The 25,496-nt window shown below is 38.6% G+C and overlaps 1 protein-coding gene across 5 annotated transcripts in view; it reads right to left on the bottom strand.

Moving 5' to 3' along the window:
• Cacnb2 (calcium voltage-gated channel auxiliary subunit beta 2) overlaps window positions 1-25,496 on the bottom strand; it is a 342,332-nt gene that overhangs the window by 221,899 nt on the left and 94,937 nt on the right. Inside the window, exon 1 of one of the 5 annotated variants that reach the window (XM_063237566.1) lies at window positions 9,198-9,953. The exons of the other annotated variants lie outside the window; for them this stretch is intronic. Coding sequence (XP_063093636.1) covers window positions 9,198-9,245 — 48 coding nt within the window. The 5' untranslated portion in view covers window positions 9,246-9,953. Of the gene's footprint in view, window positions 1-9,197; window positions 9,954-25,496 lie in introns of those variants that run through there. 5 annotated transcript variants of the gene reach the window in all.

Here is a 25,496-nt window from a genome sequence, read left to right as displayed (position 1 = left end):
CGCTAGGTTCGGTCCCCAGCATTGCAAAATGAAATGAAATGCTCTGGTTATAATCTATACGGTGAAAAAGGCCAAGAGAGTAAATTGATTACATAGTTTCAACATCTAGCAACAAAATTTCTCTTCTACTTTATCCATACTGACATGATCAAGAAACCTAACTTTATACAGTCACACAGCTCTATGTATATGCGTATGTGTACATATAATGAATCTTACATATATGAAATGAAAATTTCATGTGATAATGGCAAATCTAAACAGAAGGGTGGTTGTGGGAAATCGGAATTTGATAGTATTTCTTCAGCGTTAGTTTTATATTTACTCAACAAGTATTCTTGGGACTCTGTCAGGGGTGAGGTACTCTTGTTGGGCAGCAGGAAGGCCGCAACAACAGTGAAGGTGACAGCAGCAGCAGCAGAAGTGCAGAGATGGGGGCAGGTTACTGAAGGAGCAGTTATGCTAAGGTGCAGTGATGCTCTTTAACAAGCAGACACATAACCACGCCTGCGCAACAGCATCGACTGAGCCGCCCGCAGAGGAAAAAGTGAGCCCAGGGTTATGGGAAACTGCATGATTTTCAGTGCCACTGGGACTTCAGGGTATACAAGTGCTAAAAGTTAAGGCCAATGAGATTCACAGGTCACAGGGTCAAGACAGATCTTGTCATGTGCAGGTCAGGGTGTGCTTACATTCTCAGAAAATGCAAATCAGTTGAGAGTTTTAAGTAGCGACCTAATATGACTGCATTTCAGAAAAATCATAACATCAGCTAGAATATGGGGAAGGGAATGCTGGAGAGTAAAGAATATGATAGGAACATGTAATTGCCAGTTTTCCTAAATCTCTGTTTTCCAGGGATTTTTCTTCTAGGCATTTCTCCCCTGTGTGTCGGCCCTCAGCAGCTTCTCTAGAGTTACTGACAAACCTGTGACCACATAAAGGAAAATCAATACAGACAAGGAGATGAAGATATCAAATGAAGAGAAGAAATAGCCAGAAACTATGGAATCAGGTGGATGTGGCATCACAGAAGTGAAGGAAAGTCTTTTTCAGAGAGTGGGATGGGACCACAGCCAAAAGACAAGACTATCTTAACTCACACACATGTTGTGTGAAGGAACATAACTTGTGCAGCTATCACTAATCAATGGAAAGATATTTCAAGATGATGTACACTCATCTGCTTGGATCTCATGTGCTCCTTCTACTCTTTATATACCTTGGAAATGGCTAATAATAAGGGGGATCAGAGTACAAATACACTCAACAGGATTGATCTCCCTTCGTGGGAGAGGTTCTTAGCATGTCAAGCAAAAGACCTGACCCTGATCTTTCAAACACCTATGCATATAACACTCCAGTCAGACAGACCATGCCCTTCTTTATTCCGAAGTATTTGAAGAGTACATGTCTGTCTTTTAGTCAACAGGTTTCTTCATTTATGGATGATCTTCATTCAAATCACTTTAAGTTGAGTGTTTTCTACTGTTGTACTAGGATATTCATCTTATATAATTATATATATAATTTTATACTTATATGAATATACTTACATTATTTATAAGTATAAAATTATATATAATATATGATATACATAAATATATGAGCTTTATTTAATGCAAAATTTGTATATAATAATCTTATGCTTTATATTTTATAAGCCTTTCTGGAAAAAGATAAAGGATATTATAATTGTAAGGCAACTATCATACTAAATATTAATTGCAAAAATAAATTTATAAAAAATAGAGGCATCTTACTATAAAATGCCTAATGATATAAAAATTCTACTTATCTCTTTATAATTTTATTTCTGTGAACTGTCTACATATTGGTAGCCTTCTAGTGCATCTTACGCAAAGACCAGTAGAGACATAAACACATGAAGAGAAAATATGAGCATATACATACATTGTTTTTTGCCTTAATTTTTATAAAACATTTCAGAATGTACATTTTCATATTGGCCTATACAAATGTAGCTTCTGAAAAATTTTTTATGTCTGCATGGTATTGCCCAATCTAGATGGTATAATATTTATTTTCTCCTGTCGTTAGATAATTCTGCTATGGCAAACATCTTTCATTGCTCCATAAACCCTTAGTTCCCTCGGAGCTAACTAACTAACTGAGTCCTTAAGAAGACACATTCCTACCTCAAAGCAGTGCACCATTAGCATAGCTTCTTCTGAGCACAGAGATGAGGGGTGCAGTTCTCTCTGTGTTTCCCACTTTTAAAGCAGTCCTGGGCAGATAACATGTGGTCAGTAATTGCCACATGGAGAAACAGAGATGATGACTACTGTAGCTCTGCATAATTTAATAAATTTATGAACGCTGCCTTTACAGCAATGAATGCATCCTTCTAAAAGTGACTGCCGTTATTCAGCGCAAGAGGAGTGGTGCTCAGATGCAGAGGTGGGTGGGTAACAATTAAAATAGTTCACACTTGGGGACTTATTGTATTATTCACAGAAAACCTATGAGTAAGGTTCTATTAAAGGTCCTCATTTCACAGAAAAGAACGTCAAAGCACAGAGCGATGGGGCAGCTTGCCCACATTTCCCCACTGGGTGAAGCCTAGGGCCTTGCTCCAGAGTCTCTGGTTCTTCCCATAAGAAACTGCCTCCTGCAGGGAGGGGACAGCAAAGGGTGAGGACGACGAGGGACGTGCTGAGGGGGGTGTCAGGGCAGTTGCATCGTTTCAAGTTCCTGGTCATCCTCTACACATGCCCAGGCTTTGATCTGGTTTCCTTTCCCTCTCTTCCCACCTTAGTGTTTATGAGAATGTTTATCTATCTCATTCTTCACTAATAAAAGATTGTTATATGGGAAAACTTCTAATGGAAGCAAAATTCAAAGCTCTGAAAAATTTTAATCATTAAGCAACATGTCTATTGTAAAATACTAATACTTAGGTTGGATATAGCTGAAGCTCAGAAGCACTATGTTAAGGTAGGAATATATTTTCTTAAGGATTTTGTGTACTGAAGGGTGAATAAGAAAAAAGAGAAAGAGAGAGAAGAGACGAGACGAGATGAGACACAAGCAGACAGGCAGGCAGACAGACAGACAGACAGACAATAAATTAGAACCTCAATGTTACCTTAAAATTCTGAAGAGTTAAAATAAGAATTTTAGTATGGTCAAAATTAAGAACTATTAAAAACTCATGGAGTTCCAAATCTGAAAAACTGCCAATCTCTCCTATATGAATTTGACTTTTAAAAAAACCCACAAATATTAAAAACCAGTTGTTCTTAAGGATATCATAAGATATTTCTGGAAAATTCCAATTACTTAAGTATTTAAAGCATACTATATATACTTCACATTTAAAAATTATAATGATTGGGGGAAAGCATGAACTATAGTGAAAAACATTTATTACTTACAATTCTACTAACCAGAAGTCTTTATTAACTGGCACTTCATCACCCTCAAGTTCAATGATAATTGATTTATCTACTCAGAAGCACTACATGATTTTCATGTTAATTAAATTTAACTATAATGTAATTATTTAAACTTAGAAATATGTTGCAAAAAGATGAATGAAGCTTTGTACTTGAATAAGAATACATTTCAGGTTGAAATTCAGGTTGACTGTATTAGACTCTGTGACCTTTGATAACACAATTGATTTCTCCTTCATAATATGCTTATAGGTTGCTTTAATGTCAAATAAAATAGTGTGCATAAGCAATTATGAAAACTCTGATAGATTGCAAGTATGCATAAGGCAATCATACTAATTAGAATTTAACTAGAGAACTAAATTGTTTAAGTTATGCTATATGCATAAAAGTAGCACTTGGAAATAGCATTACTTTTTTTTATTTTAAAGAGAGTAAAACAAAACATAATAAAACAGAACAAAATAGATCAGAAGAAAACAATGTAAGTGACACAGATCTCAAAGCAAGAAAACGGGAAATCTACAGTGGCTACCATAATGTCTCTTGCTTTTTTTTCTAAATAGTTGTCTATATCTTCCCACACAATGAATTCATACAGTACCACACTTAAGTACTCAAAAGTTCAAACGTTATCGCATACAGGCAAGTGTGATCATATATGCAGTGAGTGATACACGAACTAGTTTTTCTCCACTAACTCCCTTATCAAAGCTTTCTAACAATGGTAGTTACCAAGTCAGACCGGCAGCCACCACATCAAGCAATTATCTACCAGCTCCTTTCCTTGCATCCCTACTTCTCTTCAGACTGTTGTTTCTCTGTCTTGTGGTTTCATTTTACAGCTGTTTTTGAAAAACACCTGTCTCAGGCGATATTGGTGCTGGACCAGCAGTATTTCATTTTAACTTTCAAAATAAACTTTCAGTGCTTTACCATTGTCTTGATTATACAGGATAATAATTAGACTTAGAGAAAAGAATTCCCCAGTACCACAAGATAAATAAATGATAATACCAGATCAAGTCTCAGTTAATACTCTAATGTTTTTCTATATATCGATCTTCAGCCGTTTTATTATGCTAACGACCAGTTCCTTTTCCCCTTCTCAGTTAAAATTGCCTTAAAAGACAGATAAACAAGAAAATAAAGAAAGAGCCTTTACTAGTACTTCAAAAAGAAGCCTAGGCAAATGGTCAATAAATACATGCTTAGCCTCCTTAGTCACCAAGGCAGTGCAAAGTAACGCCATAATGTGAGAGTGCTACACGTTTGCCAGATTGGCTAAAAGGCAAAATGTAATATCAGATCCAGCTCAGGTCTGCTGGGAGGAGTGTGAACTGAGTATTTTGCAAAGCTACTTAAACCCAGTGTTACACTCTATAACTTGGCAGTTCGGTTCCTATACTTACATCCTTCAAACCCATAACTAAAAGCACTATCCCTGTTTATTTACCCAAATCCCCATCAACAGTAGATCAATAGATCTGATAGCAGTCGATCAGTATATCAGATACTTAAAATCAATAGATATTAATCAGATTAGCAGATCATTAAATCACTATATTTATGTTCTACGCTAGAATCCACCCAAATGCCCATCCACAGTAGATCAGATAATCAGATCATGTACTTGAACACTGTGTAGCCATGAAAATTGGTGGGCTATAACTGTAAATATGTGCAAATACACAGATTCATCTTAAAAGAATGGCATACGGTGACCCAAAACAGTATATTCTGCATGAGTCCATAAAATTCAGAGTAGGAAAAACAAATTAATGAATTTTTCAGTTAGATTCATGGGTGCCTAGGGCAGCAGGGAGGAAACAGCAAAGTGAAAGAAGATTAAGAAGAATGACCCAGCCTGGTGTCTTGATTTGGATGATGGTCACACAGGGGCACTTACCGCCTGCCGCAGGACACTACATCTCCGCACTCACTGTCCCTCCCACATGCATGATGAACATCCCCAAACTTTTATACAAAAACTCAAAAAGTTTTGCATCCTGAAGGATTTCAGATTTTAGATTTTGAGATTAGGGATGTTTAGTGAGAAAAAAACACATCTATGAAAATATTCCAGAATTCCAAAACCTCACAAATCTGAAACACTTCTGATCCCAAGCACTTCAGACAAGGCCTATTCAGCCCGCGCAGTGGTCCCTTCGTATCCACGGCAGATACGTTTCAGAACCATCTTGGATACTGAAATTAAAAAATGATTAAGTCTCTTATATAAAGTGCATACTATTTGCATATAACTTTATGTGCATCTTCCCATTTGCTTTAAAATCATCTCTAGTTGGTCTAATACCTAATATAAAGTGCTATGTATAACAAGAAAAGAATCTGTGCAACTTTACTGCTGATGAAAATTTCCCCAAATATTTCTGATCTGCAATTAGTTGAATCCACAGATGTGGAATCTACTGGCATGCAGGGTCAACCGCCCTTCAATTAAAAAGTTTTGCCCAAAGTGTGTCAATTATCTGCAATTGTATGCAATTGCATGCAAATATCACTATTTCAGAAGTATTTTACAGAAATGCACACAGAGCTTTCCATGTTTATCCTTTCAAATTTAAGAATGTTTACTCTGACGATAAATTTCATGTCATTCAGTAAAACAGCAAAACAATTTAGGCAAACAGAAATTATAATTATTATTTTTTTGCCTTATTCTGCCACCTTCCCCTCACAGTTCTGTGTTCCCTTAGACTGAATCTGGGGCCTTACAAGTGCTAAGCAAGTGCTCCACCTCTAAATTACACTGCCAGCCCCAGGAATAATTGCTAAGCCACAAAGCTGGGTTTCAAAACAATTATTAAGTATAAACAAAATAATGAAGACTAGATCTCAAAAATAAATAATAATGTCTAAAAGAGAGGCTTATACATGAAGTCAAATGGAGGAAGAGTTCTAGCCCATCGGCATGGTCCACTGCTCATGGAATAGTTTTTAACATGAAGGCGACATTTGATGCACAAGGAAAGCGATTCTGATTAAAGGGTCACCTCCAATGGGTAAAAATTGGAAATAAAGAACCATGGCATATGCATATAGCGTTTTTTGAAAGTCATGTAACTTTCAAAAATTTTTTGAAAATGCTAGAGTAAGAGGAATCTTTAAGAAAGCTTTCATATTAAAAAAAAAGTAAAAGAAGCAGAGGAAGATTCACACACACACACACACAGTCCTGCAATTCTCATTGGGAAACTTTCTGAGAAATTTATCATTAGGCAAGTTTATCACTGTGCAGACACTGCAGAGTGCACTCACACCAGCTAAGGCAACTACGCAAGAGGCATTGTGGAACCCTGCTGTACATGTGGTCCCTCACAGAATAAAATGCAGTTAACCAGTGCTTCAGTGTAAGTGGCACCTCAGTTCATAAACTTAATTCTTTCCACGATTCTGGCAGCCAATCAAATGGGTCAAGAAAGCAAATTTCACCAAAAGGTTTAACTGAACTAATGAATTTAAGTTGGTTCTTGTCCCATTTGGTTGGTGACCAGAATCATGGAAAGAATCATGAACTGAGGTACCACTGTACATGTATGCCATCTGATTTATATCTCTAATGTGATATGCTTTATATTGCCTATATATAATTATATCTAATATATAATCTATATATAATATGGATGTTAGACTGGCAGAATCTGAGTTGTCATCCCCTAGAAGTGACAGTGGAGTTGAGGAAGGACAGGTAGTGAGATGGTCCATCTGGTGTGACAAAATCCTGTCCACCAGTTTCACACTGGGGCTTGGGCCACCCCTCTGTCCTGCTGTCCACCTGCTTACTCAATGGGTAACCTAAACTCCATCAGCTTGGTAGGTAAATTTGGTCTTATTTGTGAACATGTATATAGTGGGCTCTTTTTCTCCAAGGAAATGAAGTGTGCTTTGGCTTTCACATGTCTAAAAGTCTGAGTTGGTCATTTATAAAGAAAGCTGAAATTCATATATTGAACTGTCAAAGAAGACAGGGTAAGACAGCAGCAGGTGGGTAACGGGAGAGTTCCTAAAATGCAATGTTTTAAAATAAAGGGCAATTTATATCTAGTGCTTGAAGTGCATGAATATTTTTCTCTTTAAAATATAGTTGTGCTGTACATTTTGTGATTCCTTAACAAAAGTACAAGGTACAAAAGTTTTTGAGAATCAGTAGATGAAATAAATCTCTATATGTTTCAATCATGAGTCACAAAATGCAGCTAAAAGCTGTCTGTCCTTTCTATTTATTCACAAAAAGGACAAAAATAAGGGCATAAAAGATTGCTTTGAGCCTCATTTTCAGAAATCCTTATACAAGAGTTATACATAGTCATGGATTTCTTCTAATTCACTACACAAGAATAAACAGCAGTAACATAAATCTATGGCATTCTTAGTCTTCATTATCCCATAAAATATGATTTTAATTTCAAGTTATTTGTAATTTAATATTTTCTTTATGTGGGTAATTTCAACATGAAAAAGTTTGTACACTTATTCCCAAATCTTATTTAAAAAGCAATTAATTTTTCTGTTGGAAAAAAACCCCATCTATCCCTGCAGATGTCGTCTTTAAAAATCTTGGCTGGTTACCTCACTACTACATTTTACTGCTAATTGTCAACTGTTGCATTCAGAATACAGATGCCACCAAATATATAATGCAAGCAAAACAAACCTTTAAATTAAAGGAGCCTTTAAGGTTTTTAATTACTTAAAAAAATTATATCCTTAACACCTGATAGGCTATATGTAATTATTTTTTCCCGTCTTCCCATGCCTGGTCTCCAACTTTATTATTTAGATCATATCAGATCTTGACCTTGTTTGTCCCGGAAGTCTCACATGTCTGTCTTCTGTTGACCAATTATCCAAGGCCATGGGTTTCTTTACATTACATCCTTAAGAACTGACTAGCTTTCTTTGTCAATTTTCTATTTGTTTTGCAGCCAGAAATCTCAAATCAGTGTTAAGCAATTCGGCACTGCAGTCTAGCCAGCCTGCATAAACCTCCTGTTTCCTTTCACATCACTCTCGGAGAATAAAGTGGCTCCACACTAAAGGAGTATGAAAATAAAGCCAGAGCTTCTTTGGAGCTCAGCGGCTGTAGACTGCACAGCATATTTCAATTAGCATCTAATCACCTTAAGTAGCGATACTTCAGGATGTGTGTCAGCTAGCCTAGTAGAATTTAATGCTCAGACAGCCATTTTGCAAAACACAGCAGGTCCATGAAATAAAGGACTATTTTACTGAAATAGTCACAGGATGGTAAAGCTATTGTAAATGCTGGCATTACTGCAAAAGCTGTGTCATCCATCAAATGATTACCATCTACTAGTTTTCTGAAGCTGTCCAAAATCAGGATTTAACATAAGCCTCTGTGACTATCTTTAATTTGACAAACTGTAGTATTTATCTCTACTAGAAAACAATTTTTTTCCCATGCCATAATTTAAATACCCAAACAAGCTACTCTAGGTGAAAGCATATCAACTGATTTGAACTGATACAGATACCTGAGACAATAGATCTCCCAAACAGCCACCTGGGGAAGTTATTTTCAACCGGATTAAAGTAACACAGTACAAAAAAATTTGATACAAAAATATCTCAGGGAATATCTTTGAATCTTATAGACCTCGGGTGTCTGGAAAACTCCTAGTACAAATAATTGGTTGTTTCAGCACAGAGATGAAAACATCAGAAGGAAGCAACATGCACCAGACAGACACGAACAGTATTCTCAGCGGCAATTCCAGGGCAGCCGAAACTTACATAGGACACCCGTACTCGCCGGCGATGTACCAGCCCGCAGCACTGCATGAAGAGGGGGCAGAACGCAGTCAGCGCGTGGCTTCTCCCAGCTGCACTCTGTCCTCCTCACGGCCACTGCCCATTGCGTCCCACCTTGCACTCCCAGGTGAGTGGCATGGGCTGATCAACACTTAGCTTCTGCCTCCTTGGGAGTTAGTACAAAATCCAAGATTCCTGCAGGCATCCAAAACTTTGTTGTCTCTGTTTATCTGCTCTTCCCTCCACCTAAGTAACCTGAGATCTTCTTCTCCTGGGGGTGGGAGGCGGGTTGTCTATTGATAAAAATGTCCAAAAAGTAGCTTTTCTTTTTCTGAAGTAACTCTTGCTAACACAGAGTTATGGCTGGCCACATCATCAGAGTTTCTTAGCAACGCTTTTGCAGTAGCCATGCTCAAGTCGGGAGATTTTCAAACATCAGAGAGTCTGGCATCTCCAGAGCCTGCAGTACTGAGCTTCTGTGAAGAGGCAGCCCAGCCCTGCTGCTGTTGACGGCTTCTAAGAACGCTCGGCTCCGGCTCTGCTTGCCTATTATTGTCTTCCTCACAACGCACAGGCTGGCAACAGCTTTCTGGGTTCATTGCTGCTACCTCTGAAACGCTGTGGGCATGTCTGATTTGCTACTTCTGCCTCCTCCCCTCCCTTGGAGAAATGCCTGGGTCTAGACTTTAATTCACTGTGGATTCCTAGTCCTACAGAACCGCCCTCCAAACAGCAGATGCTTGCTTTGTCCTGCAGTATGCATTTCACATGATTGTAAGAAGCATCACTGGAGTAGCCTCAAGACCAGATGTACTGCAGTTGTATGGGTTTTTGTGAGCGTGCTCACTACCAAATACTAATTTTCTACACAGAAGCATGTTAAATGAACATAACTCTGGCTAGCAAATTTGATCAGAGTCAGGCTTACTTAATTGATTAGGGTACATCACTTAATTGATTAAGGTATATCACTCTACACACAGTCAGCTAAATAAGGCTGCCTTCCAAGCCCGAGAGTTTACAAGTCAGTACTCCCAGTAAGCCGTCCCTGACATCACTGCCTACAGTACCACTGCTCAGTGGCTGCACAGATCCTAACACTCTTCCTAAAAGGGCTTGTACATGTCACACCTAAAAAGATGAATCATTAAGGCACTGGGGATTCAACTATTAATTCAGATGATATCAACCATTCTAACAAGCAATGATTCATAGGACCTTCCAGTGCACCACAGATATTGATCCACATTTGCCCCTTGCTCAAGTCATCCACTGTTGCTGCTTACAAAGGCAAATTAATTATTTCAGGCTGCAGAAGTAGCAGTATGCACTTTAAACCCACAAAAACGACAGCCTGCTAATTCTCAATCACTTTGCCAACATTTTCTTAAAAACCTACGATTTAAACCAACAACTCTGTATTGTTGTTACTGGTAACCTTGGGGACTATTTAGAGTAGAAAAAAGAATTCACTCTTGTTTGACCAATAAAATAAATGAGGTCCTAAATGCTTATTCTATTGGTGATATTATAAGCAGTAATGAATATCCTATAATTTTTAGCTATGAAATTTCTTGAACTTTGTCACACAATAATAAACTCTCTGTTTTTATAGGTCCAAACAGGAATTAGAAGACTAAGGAAAGAAAAAGAGAATACTTTTGTGATTAAATGAGAAACCCGTGGCAAAATATTTTACAAACTAACTTTGAATTAAGTCTTGAGGGAAAAGTTAACATTTTGTGGGATAAACAAGACATATTTCTAGTATGTAGGATTTCAATTTTATTTTTCAATGCAAAGTAATGAGAAATAGCAATACAGTGGTACTTCAGTTTGCAAGTGCTTTTGTTTCAACAAAAGCATTTGGCAAATTTTTGTTTTTGTCTGCAAACTCTGCCTCAGGTGACAAACACAACCATGGTCATTTTTTATGCACAAACACAACACAAACATGTCCATCTTTTCCAAAATCATGGAACAAATCATGAACCAAGAACTGTTGGAGAAAACAGAATTCAAATTTATATTCTTTTCTTACATCTTCTTCACCACACATTTAAGAGAATAACTGAATAGAAATAAAGAATAAAAATTAACACAAAGTTAGAAGAAGATGGAAACACTGGGGAGATGACCTATCTTTGATTCTGGATTTGACTTGGAATTCACTTAACTTTTTATTAACTGTGATATTTTTAAACACAATATGAGAGAGATTCCCCAGATTATTATAGATTCCACCCACCTTGTCATTCAAGCATTCATGAACGCCTGCTAAGCACTAGTTAATTGGATTCAGCAAACATTTATTGAGCACCTTCTATTTGCTCAGCACGGTGCTAGAGTGCGTGGGATATGAAATGGATAAAGAGCAAATCTATATATGCCTCTAGGCACTTGCAACACAACTGAGGAAAGAGAATGAAGCACTTAGGGGTGATGGGAACACCAGGGGAACTAATCCCTGCTATCCCTGGGAAGAGCACTGAAGGCTTTGTTCAGATAGGGATCCTTAGGCTAGCCTGCACAGAGAAAGAATCCCAGGCAATGGGACAGAAATGCAAAAATGCACACAGAATACATAAGAAATAAATTTTATTTGTATAGAATATACAAGGAGAATGTGCATAGATTAACTCTTCATGGCATTGTTACCCCACAAGTGACCCTTATTCATCATGAATCCCCACCACTTAGCCCAATGAATAACATATAGAAGGTATTGCAAAGATTTATAGTTGTACCCTCATTATCCATTCATCATTTCATCTACAGGAACAGAAACAGAAACAAGGCTATTGAATTAAGACAAGTGTCTCAGCCTCCCTTGCAACTTGGATGGCCATGTGATTAGCTCCTGGCCTATGGGACAGAAGCAGAAATGACACATGCCAATTCCTTGGTCATGAGCTTAAAGGGGCCAGAACATGCCTCCCCTGCCTGCTTTTTTTCCTTTCTTGCTGGCCTGAAGGTAGATGTACTGCTGAAAACTGGAACAGCTGATTAGGAAGAGAAAATAGCTGGCCACTCAGGCAGGAGAACATAGTGAAAGGTGAGACTGAGCCTGAGTCCCTTGCCATGGGAGCAGCTGTATCAGTGCAAGAGTGCTTAACCTTTGGAGGATACCATGAAAGACAAACAAATGTCTCTACTAAGTAAGTCACATTTTCTTGGACCTCAGTTAAAGAAGTTAAACCTGAATTTTAAAAGTACCTCCAGCATTTGGGAAATTAATAATTTACAGAATTCAAGACTAAAGAGATGAGAAGATGGGAGAGGGGACAAGAGTCAGGAGCCTAGAACGGGGTCAGACTGAAGGGTCCTGGATGCCACGACATAGAGTATAGACTGTAGCTAGCAGGATACGCAGAAGCACTGAGGCTTTTAAGTGTGAAAATACCTGTTGTTTTATTAAGAAGTAGGAGCACACACTCTACATTGTTTGGTCTAAAAATAAAGATTCAGTAGTGGAGAAATTGGAAGCTTCTGAGCTTCTGTGTTTACAATAAGTGTCCGTCTACTGGGTAGTTGAATCAAATGAAGCCAATAAAACTACATGCTTGGTTCCTGTAGCTAAATTATAAAACTAACAAGTTGTTCAATTAGCTCTGTTGTTATAGCAGGTAGTGCATTAGGAATAAACTTGAAGCGTGACTATGAGAACGACAAAAACAACAAATTAAAAATAATCCTAGAAAATTTGAATGCAATACCAAGTATTTTTTTTTAAATCCAAGAGATTTATTTCTGGGCAATCTTTACAGAATATGAGAATAGTTCTTCATTTGTTTGGCTTTATTTTAGATTATAATTAGGAAAGAAAAGCACATAGGGGATGATAAAGTGATTTTTCTAAGAAAACTCTTTGATAATAAGGAATAAAACCAGATTACAATGCTGATGGCATCAATGTTGAGAGTAGAATGGGAAGAGTATCTGGGAGAGCAAGATAGGAAAGACTGACCAGTGGGTACTATGTGCCAGCTTGGAAAATGGTAAGAACGAGGATGCTGTTGGGTGGCTGTAGATAATGACACTAGAGTGGCTACAGACAACAATAATCTGTACATTTCAAAAGCTAGAATGAAAGATTCTGAACGTCTCACCATAAAGCAATGGAAAATTGGGCTGGGGATTTAGCTCAGCAGCATAAGCACCTGCCTGACAAGGCGAGGTTGTAAGTTGGATCCCTGGTACAAAAACAACAAAACAAAGCCAAACGGCAAAAAGTCAAAGAAATACATACATGTAAAAAGAAATCACATGGTAGGAACCCTAGTAATACGTGAATTTTTATATTTTTGTAGATCCATTAAAAATAATAAAGAAATGTTAAACATTCCACAGTAGGTACACCATTAATATACACAATTTTCACATTTTTATGTGTTCATTAAAAATAGCTTTAATAAAGAATTGCTAAAAAAATAAAACCGACCTAGAGAAGCCTTCTGTTGTAGAGCTGAAGGTTTCTTGTCGGCAATAATTCTCCCTCACTGTTATGGCTAATTTTTTGTTTTGTTTGTGTTTTTCAGTGCAGAGAACAGATCTTAGGGTATTCACATGCCAGGCAAAAATGCACCACTGAGCTACACCCCCAGGCCATACGGCTCATTTTGTGCTTTGGTTTCAGGAAAGATACATCTCTGCCCTCATGGTCGCTCTAGCCCATATACTTCCTGTACCCCTGCTCTGTGGTATGTTGCTCGAACACAACCATTCGAAGCCTAGTGTTCTCATGTGCACAGATTTCACTGATTTCAGCAAAAACAAAAACAGGACCAAATGTCTGTATTTATTTCATTACATCAACAATATCAACTGAGTGCCGTTCATCACGTGCGTATCTCACTAGTAATATGATGACAAGGAAAATAACCAAGGTCCAGGAGTATATGGAGCTTAAGACCTGGAGGACAAAACAATTGAATTAAATAATCATAAGCAATAGCGCTAGAGATTGGTAGATTCTTTGAAAGAAAGTAAGAATGGTATGAAAGTGTAGAACGGATGGACGTCTTCTCAAATGACAAGGGATAGGAAAGGTAACTCTGGGGAAGCACTGTGTAAGCAGAGGTATAGAATGTGGCAGGAGTCTCTCAAATGCAGAGGAGATCAAACAGAGAGCGGGGATTAGAGACTCCTCTGCAAGGGGAAGGAGCATTGTTTATAAAGGTCTCTACCAGGGAGACGACAACGCTGTGTGGAAGTAGCTAGAGGATTAAGAGGCAAAGGGGGACAAGAGGATGTTAGGGGAACAGATAATTGCTACATCATGGGGACCACGCTGAGGACTTTTATCCTGATACTAAAAGCAGCAGGATTCCAGTCAGACAGCCAAGGAGCCTAATCAAATAGGCGTTATTTAAAATATATCCTGGCAGTGAAGTTAAGCTGGGTTGGAAGATGCTAGAGAGGAACCGGGGAGACATCCGAATGAAAGACAGTGCTATCTCACGTTAAGCAGGTAGAGCTGCAAGGTGAGAGTAGAGGCCGAGTTGCGAGACGGTCAGGAGTTAAAGCAGATGAGCACAGAAAATAGAAGACACCCAGAAAAAAAGATGTTTCCCAAGCATTTGAGTTTCTGTGTACTTCTGTCCATTACTGAGGCTCAGTCTCCCACAGAGCACTTCATGATGCCCTGTGGTTCCCGTGTCAGTTCCAGCCAGCTTTCCTTCTTGCTCCCATCCTCACTGCTGTTGCAGGACCAGTCTGCATCTAACCCCTGTATCTTTCATTGATCTGTATGTTAGCCACACAGTATAATCAGGGGAGGAAAAAAAACCAAACTTCTAAAATTACTAATAATCAGGGAATGCATGCCAGACTTCAGGGACAAGTTTTAGATGTGGTGTGGAGTTAGACTACGCATAGTATGCTCGAGATTGTGGAAAAACTGCATAGTCCCAGTGAATCTCAGTTTCCCCATAGACCACTCATACTGAAAGAAGGGCGACGTGGGGCAACATGATGCATTTAAAAGCAAGGGTCAGTCTTTGTCACATAGCTCAAAGAACAGAGGAATCCCGTAACGCACAGCAACACCTCTCAATAGTCCTTTGCCTTTCTTTCTCAACTCTGTCATACATGAAAACCATATGAAACTCATTCCCCCTTTCTAATCCAAACTAAAACATGAAACATGAACTTCCCCAGCCCTCAGCTTCCCAGCTCTCTCCCGCCATTCACATCCCAAGCTGTATATGGGTAGACTTGCTTAGTTTTGCAGCTTTTATTTTCCTTTAATTTCCCCCATAACACCAATTTCCGAGAATCAGAATAGTGAGCCAACGACAACATCTGCATCTCTTTCAGTCTACAGTTTCAGCCCACTGTCTTGTTATTCAAGCTTGCTGTTTTGTTTTAGGCAACAATATGATATTATTAGGTGCTGGTGGTAGAGACACACTTAGTGAAGGCAGAATTCTTTTTAATAGGCAACAGAGAAGAAGAAAAGAGAAATGGCCATGAACAGTCATGTTTTAAAATCTTCCATGACATATTGTTTTTCTAAGGATATACCCAACCATCATTACTCATTAGCTTATCAGAAAGTATCACCTGCATGTAGGACAGAATACTCTGCCCCCACGTGAAACAGGTGAAGCACATTACTTTTATCACAGAACCTTTCATGAACAAATCTATGATGATAGCAAGATAAAATACTTTCCTCATATTACTGATTTCTTCTTCGACTAGAAGAACTAAGAAAAAGAAATACACATTTTTCCTGAATTTGTTATGAAACATTAAAGATGGATTTTAGAATTCTATGGAATGACTAGAAACTGTGTGTATTTTAAATAAAATCCCTATTTGTCATGTCATTTGCCATCTCCCAGTCCACTACTCATCCTACCATATAATTCACTTATAAAACTGATAATTTATAATAAATCCTTGGATTCTAATGGAAGAGACGAAGAACAGCAGTTACTATGCGATATTAGTCACTTGGACACAGCAGCTGACACAGTTTAGAGGAGGACAGGCCTAATTTGGCTCGTGGTTTCCAAGAACTCAGTCTATAGTCAGCTGGCTCCAAGGCAGGGCCACCCTGGCAGAGAGCTCAGCAAGGCTCTTCTTAGTCCAAGGTGATCGGGAAGCAGAGCAGAGTGACAGTGCCAGTGAGGAAGGGGCCAAGAAACAGAGTCTGCAAGGCCCTGCCTCCATGATCCATCCAGACACACCCATCAAGCTCCACAAATCCTCTGGGTGGCTAAGCAAGTTGACAATCCAGCTTATTCATCACACATGCAATGACCCTTACTGAGCTCCAGTCCCTAAGGTGGGCAAAATCCTTTACAGTACAGGTGATTCTCAAGGAGCCATTAGGAGTTAAGTTCTCCTTTTATCTCCAGTTTATATGTGAAGAAACCGGGGTGTATGACTTGAGCAAGTATCCCAAAGCAATGGCAAAACCAGGACTTCCTGACTTCTGAGTTCTTGGTCTTAAATTTTCCCATGTTCTTGATGCAAGGTTAAAAAAAATGAATTTTGCAACCTGACCCTGGAGGAGCATAGAATGGTTAATTAGTGAGTCCAATCATATAACAGATACTTTCCCACCATCAGTAGCAGTCTGCATTTCACTGATTTCCTTCTAGTAGTTTTCCAAAGCATTCCAAAGCCTTCTGCACAGCATCCCTCCTCAGAACATCTCTTCCTCCTTTCTTGTGAAGTCTGAAGTTTACTAGCATTGTCTTTAAAAGATCAAATACCTCTTGAATAGAGGAGCCTTAGCAAGGCAAAGTATTTAAAACTCTATTTTGTCTTTATCTACGTATTCTTCACTTTGTTCCAGATATGGTTTAAAGCAATTGCCAGGCATGGTGGCGCATGTCTGCAATCCCAGCAATCGGGAGGCTGAGGCAGGTGGATCACCACGAGTTTGAGGCCAGCTGGGCTACAGAGCAAGACCTTGTCTCAAAAAGCAAAGCAGAAATAATAATAAGAAATAGTTTAAAGCAATGTGTAAGAATAAGCTTCAAATAATGTTTAAATAGCATAACATAAAAGAAGAGTTAAAAGAAAACAGAATGACAAAGATGAGGACACAACAGAGAGGGAAAAATGAGGTTTGAAATGTGTCCCATCACAATCTATGCCCGTCCTGTAAATGAGCCATGAATTCAGCTCTAAGCTTTCTAGCAGCCAACTCAAAAAGGGAAATTCGGTCAGTTACATAATTTACTGGCCATAAAGCTTAAAATAAACCCAATGTTCAGAAGTACAACTCTGCTTGGCATTGTTGGGAGGTAAGGAATTCTGAAGCCCCGTAGAAAAGGAACATCATGTAAAGGCACAAACAGTATCACTTACAGTGTCCTCACAGTAAATGCCACAGTGAGTTTTAGAAAGTCATTCCTCAGACTGACCTTCAGAGGAAACTGAGCGCCTCACACCTTAGCAGCGTTCAATGAGATGCTGTGGGCAAACATGCACTGATACGGGCCCTTGGTGAGCACTCTTCCCGGAAGCTTCCTATCAGCTATGAAGAAGACTTCTTGGTCATCCTTGGGTTACACATGAGAATACAGACTTAAGAGCTGGGCCATTTGGCTAGCATTACAGCACTCATCAGTGGCAGAAACAGGGTTCAAATCCAGATCTGTTTAACTCCAAAGAACTTTATTCATCTTCCCTAGGACTCCAGGGTTTTGGACAATGAGTGGACTCTGTCCTTTAAACAATTCCACTGAGTGCTGTTTCATATTAATGAGTTGCTGTACATATCAGACGGCAGCTAACCTTAGACCACTGAACACAGAGCCGTATGACTGACCAATAACCAAGGTGGGAGTGGACAGAAGGTGAAAATGTGTAGGGGAAGATATTTCACTTCAACTGTTGTAGTTACAGCCACTGGCTTTCCCTCCAAACACTCATTCACAACAGACAAATTTCAGAAAATAATGAGGAAAGAAGTAAGTTGTTTCAGTGGGCAGATACTGAAAAATAAGAACACACCTGGGTAAATGGAAATGGAGGAATCCAGGATAGATTTTGTAAAAAAAATTGTCTCGGATCTTTCTACATTAGGTTCCTCTGGTGGTCAGAAGTATCTGGAAATCTTAATCTTTATTTTGTGCAAAAGGTAAAAGATTTTCTTCTGTAATTATTGCTAACTAAAGTATTCTCCACAAGCAGAATGAACAACTTCAATAGATACGAGCTAATACACAAAGCAGACAACCTGGCCTGAAGTACGACTTAGAAATCACATACTGAAATAGTGAAACACTAACTTTGCTTTGAGGCATATCATTGAGTTGCCTAATTTTCATATGTCTTTGGGGATATTTTTGGAGAATTAGACAAACAGGAGCTAAGAAAAGTGTTTGTATGTGTGTAAACTTTTATATTAGATGAAGTGCCCAAAGTCACTTAGCAAAGTATCTAAAGAAAAACAATGTTCATTTCACATTTCACAGTTTTAATATTTTTTTACTTCATCTTATCCTAAAAGAAAGTCATGTATTATTATTTGCTATCATAATGTGAAACTAACTGTCCTCAGATCAATTTAATTTGGAAAATAAAAGCATTGTTCTGGTTGGTTCCACTCAATTCTCAGTTCAAGATGACTAGGCACCTCCTATGTATGGGACGTCCTTGTTGATGCCAGTAAAAAGAAGAATTAATCATGGAGGCAGTGAAGATTCTGCTTGTATTTCCCTGAGTAAGAGTTCAAACAGTTGCACACAATCCCAAATTTCCTTTTATGAACAAAGCAAGAGAATATTCTTTAAGGTCAAATCTCTGTAGAGATTTTTTTTTTTAGAGAAAAAGATGAAAGACTTTTTATTTTTTGGTCCATAAATTGTACTTTACATATTACCCTCACAAAAGCCCATAATAAAGCAAATACACCCTGCAAGAATACTTAAATTCTCAATAAAGAATGTTAAAAGGAGTGATCCAAACATTATGGGGGTTACAGGTATTTTAATTAGGGATATTCCCTTTTTTCTTTTATTTAAAGAAAGACAAAACAAAATAGAAAACTGGCAGAAACAGTACATATTTTCTTTTCTTTCTTTTTTTTTCTTTTTTTCTTTTTCATTTTTATCGGTACTGGGGATCAAACTCACGACCGCCTGCTTGCAAGGCAGGTACTTATGCCTCTGAGCTAAATCCCCAATCCCCAAAATAGTACATATTTTCAAAGAAAAGAAATAAATAGTAATAAATCACTAGTTGATGTATACATATTGTCCCTCCACAAATAGTCGTTCAAGATACACAAGTGGAACATATAAATGAGAATTCAACCAGGGAGACTGCAAACAGTTCTGTTCAACTATCCAACAAAAACTAAGTATTATAGCTATCAATCCAATACACTGAGACATGTATGCATTTATCCAGATCTTCATTTATGTTGAGACCTAACAAAACTTATTAGATTAAAATCTTTTTGAACAAAGATTAATAATATTGCTGGATTTCACATCATAACATTCTGGAATCGGCACTGGGTACTGCAGTGCCCCTTTCCTTCCTTCAAAGTATTTGTTCATTTCATCATGTGTCATAATATCAGTTCTCATAAACTGTTTATAGGTTTTACGTAGGCATGAGTCTTAACATGTATTTCTATCCTTTCTATATTAGAGGGAGAAACAACAAAGCAGGACAGAACTAAACTTTCTTCTATAGACATATAAAACTAAAAAGATATATAAATCTGCTGTATAAGGAGTTCTACCATGGTCACTGTGCTGTTTCTTGTTATCATCAACAGAATTAGCTATATCATCAGATAAAGTATAATTGAACATATCAGTACATAACAGGATTAACAGAAATACAACTTTGTAGATAGTGTAGAGCTACAAAAACAGGTAGTAATCAAATCAGAATGGGTATCATAGTGAATCATTGTCATTTTCAGTATAGTTTTCTACACTTCTCAATTTGATACCAGCAACCTGACAGTTTTGAATAAAATCTGTCAATAATAAGCAGCAATCAAACAAGTCAGATTTAACTAAGATCAGTCATGATACAACAGTGTAAGTTATACAGGGATCCTGATTGAGCTAATAGGAAATTAAAGATGACCACTGAGTTATGTCCTGATATCTTTGGGACAGTGGTCTGTGCCCCTCAGATCCAGTGCTTGCATACAAACTAGGATGGAACAAGTCTAACCAAGCAGAGTGGTGTGAGTAATAGGGGTTTTAATTCCTGATACACTATTAGCTATATCTTTTGCTTTTTTTTTTTTTTTGAAGACTATTTCTTCTCTTTACTCCTCCAGAATGAACTGTGTATTTTTGGGTCTCCCCAACACTCACGGTTTTGTATTGGGGGGGGGGCAACCTGCTATTTACCTAAGTGTTTCCGAACTTTCTCACTCCTGGGCTGGATTTCTAGTTATACTTCTTTATTTATTATAGCCTGTCTGTTCAACCTATCCATAAATAATAGTCTAGTTACCTCTATTACTCTCTGGTTCCCTACCACATCGAGTTCCATTTTCTCATGTTTGATTTTGGTCCATATAACCTTCTTCAGGCTAATGATATTTCCTATAAAGAGCCTTTCGGTGGACCCTATTTCTTAATCCACTCTGCCTGCGATTCTCTCTTTTTTCCCTTAAGTTAGTGCATAGAGGCCATCTATATTAGAAATTATACCCAACCTTCTTTGCCTCATTTCTGTTGAGCTCTTTTTCTGTCATTAGTTGTCGGTTTGTCTTCTTCATTTTGCTTTCTGCTCCATTCATTGTGGCCTCTCTGCCAGTGTTTCTGGAAGCCTGGTACTTTTCTCTTTTAGAATGTCCTTCAGTATTCTCTGTAGAGTTGGATTGGTGGTTGCGAATTCCCCCAGTTCCTTTTTATTTTGGAAGCACCTTTTTTCTCCATTAATTTCTAGGGACATTTGCGCAGGATATATCAGTCTTGGCTGGAGGTTATTGTCTTTCAAAGCTTGGATTATTTCACCCCATGCTCTTCGAGATTTGATGGTTTGTGTTGAGAAGTCTGCTGTAATTCTGATGGGTGTTCCCTTGTAAGTGATCTGTTTCTTGTCTCTGACAGCTTTTAATATTCTGTTCTTATATTGGATTTCTGGAATCTTGATTATTATATGCTTGGGTGTAGTTCTATTTGGATTGTAGGTGGCTGGAGTTCTGTGTACCTCACACATCTGAGCATCTTTACCTTTTCCTATGTTTGGGAAGTTCTTCTTGATTATTTCTGTGAATAGCCTTTGCAGTTCCTTTGTTTGTATCCCTGCTTCTTCATTTACATTCTTAATTCTTAAGTTATAGATCCTCTTATCATCTTCTAGCGTTTGTATTGTTACTGCCTGTTTCCTTGTTATTTTTAAGAAGTTTTTCCTTTCATGTTCCCACATTACAAACTTGTCCTCCAGTTCAGATAATCTATCCTTAGTTTTTTTCAAGCTTTTATGCCAGCTTTCAATAGAGTTTTTAGTTTCCTAGTAATCGCTTTGAACCTGCTTCATGTATTCTATGTTTTCTCTATTTTCTCCGTCAAATAATTCTCCCTTTTTTTTGTTTTTCCATTCTACCATCTATTTTTTCATGGGAGGTGCTCAGCATTTCTTTAATTATTCTATTTATATCTTGCTTTACTTGGTTAAATACTTTACTTTTGAACTCGTCTATGAGGTCCCGAAGATATCACTTTATGTCTATTGGTGCCATGCCTGATATTGCGTGTTTTCTGTCCTCATTCTCCTTCACATGTACCTTTCCTGGATCAGTATTCTCAGGATTGGGGACTGAGGACCTTTTCTTGTTGCTTCCTCTTCTCATATTTTTTGATCCTTCCATACAGGTGTATATAGGAGGCCCAGTTTCTTTGTCAGTTTCAGTTTGTCTGAAGCGTGCTGACTAGGTGGCCCCACCCACTGTAGTTTACTAGGAGGTACAGACCTCACAGCTATGCTGGGCCCAGCCCTCCAGGTCAACCTACTGAAGGCTTCACTGCGTTAGGTTGCACTGCCAGGCGCAGGGACCTGGTTTGGGCTAGCCTATTGGACCTCAGTCCAGGTCAAGTGCTCCCCAACAATTCCACTTGAGAGGGGAATATGTGACAGAAGCCACTGAAGTGCCCTGTTCCAGCCAGTCTGCCAGGTCCCAGAACGTCATCTGTTGGAGCCTCTTTGTCTACGGAAGGGTCCCCGTTCCTCTCACCCACCTCAGGTTGATGCAGGGCTCCCCGCCAGCTCTGCTCCCAGTTTGGTTCGCTGATTCCCGCTCAAAGAGTGTTCACCTCTCTGGTGAGTTGAAACTAGTAGGCTATCCCGGCTGTGCCGATTCAGGTGTGGCAGCAGCAGGGTATTCAAGCTGCGGGTTTCAGAGGTGGTACTGAGACATTAGCTGTTCCAATCGTAGCACCTGAACTGCATTTCCAATTGGTTTCTCTCAGCTTAGTTCGTTCCTGGGCCGGCAGGGTATATCTCCCCCTGCTTAGGACTCCCCACACCGCACCATTCCTGGAATCTAAGCTGGCTATCTCAGAGAGCCTCCATAGCTGCTGTTATCTATCCACCATCTTTCCTCCATTCCCTCTGTGAAGATTTTGTTAATTCTTGTGACATTCATGGGAAGGTTTCCCAGAATGCCAGTCCCCATACTAAATTTCTATTTTTTACTAATTCCAAGTGTGAAAACAAACTGATATTTCTACTACTATTGGATGCTTTTCAAAATACATTGTTAATATGGAACAGGGTTAGGATAGTGATGTTTGGTTTATGAACAAATGAATAATTTTAAATAGTCACTGACACTGAAAACACATTGTAAGCCAAAAGCCCAAGCATGGATCACAATAATAAAAAGTAACTTAGTGGAAACAAGGTAATGGTAGAATTGGGCATTAAAAAATAATAAACTGAGTACAGTGGTACATACTTGTAATCCCAGAACTCTGGGAGACTGAGGCAGGATGTTCCTATATTTGAGTCCATTCCAGGCAAGTTAGTAAGATTCTGTCTCAAAAAATAAAAAAGGGCTGTGGATGTAGCCCAATGTGATGGGTCTAGGTTTAATTCCCAGTAGTAATAATTAATTAAGTAAGAAGCCAGTTAGAGCTGAGGATTTAGCTCAGGGGCATAAGTGCCTGTCTGGCAAGCACTATGTTGTGAGTTCGATCCCTGGTACAAACAAACAAACAAACAAACAAAAAGCAAGAAGCCAATTAGAGGAAATAGAGAAGGAACTGTGTTTATATTTTAGAAACAGAGAATAGGTGGAAATTAATGGGCGATGAGAACTTTTAAAATCCAGAAAATTTGACGTTTTAGTCCACAGGGGGGAAAATATATCTACTAACAGAATTAGACATCTGTCCAATGTTAAATTTCCCAAATTAAGAAAATAATTTAAACTCTAGAGAGATTACAGAAGAACTACAAAGCTGATAAATGGAGTAAACTAAGAGCTTGGGGAAACAGTGAAGAAAATGACTTTACAGCCCAAGCTAAGGTCAAAATGCTATCTTCTATACTTTTCTGAGCAGAAAGAACGTGCGCCATATACTCCATACAAATCTCCCTAGGGCGCCCCCTGTATGCCAGCCCATGTTCAAGACACTAGAAATATGCAAGTAAGCAAGTGAAATATCTCTCCTCCCATGGGATTACACAGGCAATGGAAGTTCAGAATATCAACATGCCATGTTCTGCATTTTGTGACAGGGAATAAAGAACGGCAGACAATGCAAGGTAACTCCCCCCCACCCCTCGTGCTCCTCCTCTTCCCTCTTTTCTTTTCTCCTCTATCTTTTTATCTCTTTTTGCCTCTCTCTAGAAAAATTCTCACTCTGTAGTTCAGGCTAGCCTCAAACTTAAGAGTCTTGTGCTTCAAGCTCCCACGTGCTGACATTACAAGCAGATACCACCATGGCTGGTTATTTTATCCAAGGGGTTTATCTTGTACATACATATATAATATGCCACTATACCAAATATAATATCTACATCATATATATGATATAATAGCTTACATAATAATGATATAGCTTGTATCTTATATCACACCAGGTTATCTAAGGAAGAGTTTCTTCAAATGATAAGCTCTGAGTAGAAAAAAGCAATGAGACACATCACCAAGGGGAAAAAAATCCAGGCAGATATATTTAGAGGAAAACATCCTTGGCACGTGGGAAAAACAACAAGAGGGCACTTGTGGCTGGAGCCCAGCCAGTGGCCAGGGGCTGGTTGGCTTAAGATCATTTAGGTCTAGATAGTGACTGGACTTCATTCTAATTGAGGGAATCCATTGGAACACTATGAAGAGGACACATGATTTGATCTGCTCCTCAGCAGTAGCATTCTGTCTACTGTGGGGACTGGAAGGAGATAATGAGGAAAAGGGACATCATTTTTAAAACTAGTACAACAGTTCAGATAAAAGACAAAGGCAAGGTCTATGGCATTTGAGGGAGAAAATCTTGAGAAGTCGTAAGGTTCCGGGCATGTTTTCAAAGGAGAGGTGGCATGATGGACCTATAGGTGGATGCTTGGGTGGAGAGGAAGAAATAGCCAACAGTGAACCCAGTTAGGGTCTGCAGAAAGCAGGGGAGGGCTGAGTGACCACATGAATGGCAAGTTTCATTTCCTAAGAAGAATAGGAAGGAACAGGCTTTTGGGGGAATATTAATTTTGAGAAATCTATAGGATGAAAACATCAAGAGGTCCAGTAGGCAGTTAGATGTGCAACTCCAGAGTTCTGAAGGGAGCTTCAAGTACAGACAGGAAGTTGAAATCAGCACAGTCTTTAAAACCATGAGCTTTAGTGAAACTCCCATGAATAGTCCAAATATTGACTCCTGGCACATTTTTATCATTTAGAGGTAAGAAAAGAAGAAGGGTGTAGCGAAGGAGATTGAGGCAGGGAAGAAACAAGGAGAGGGTGGGAATCTATGAGATACAAAAGTGATTACCTTGATCCCAAGCCAATGGAAGGTCAGGGCAGATGAGGACAGAATTGACTCTCAGATCTGAACATGGGAGGGTTGTGGATGATTTGTGACCCAAATGAATTCCCTTGACGGACTGTTTAAGTGAGGTCAATTAAGAGAGGGAGGCAAACAATTTGACACAGTGGGTAGAGAAACTTTTTCAAGGTTTTCTTTAGCAAAGAGTAGAAAAATGAAAACATAGCTGTAAAAAAGATGTGGGACTGGGGACTGTTTTTCTCTGAACAGGAGATATTACGAGTTACAGGAAATGAGCAAAAGATATTTCAAGAGACAGAATGGATAATTGTAGAAGCAAAGTCGTCAGCTGGGC

Source organism: Cavia porcellus, unplaced genomic scaffold (assembly GCF_034190915.1).
Source record: "Cavia porcellus strain 051 isolate PalLab524CR breed Dunkin Hartley unplaced genomic scaffold, mCavPor4.1 scaffold_27, whole genome shotgun sequence".
Classification (NCBI taxonomy): Eukaryota; Metazoa; Chordata; class Mammalia; order Rodentia; family Caviidae; genus Cavia; species Cavia porcellus.
The sequence above is the reverse complement of the archived record's forward strand: the minus strand, read 5'-3'. Positions and strand labels throughout refer to the sequence as shown.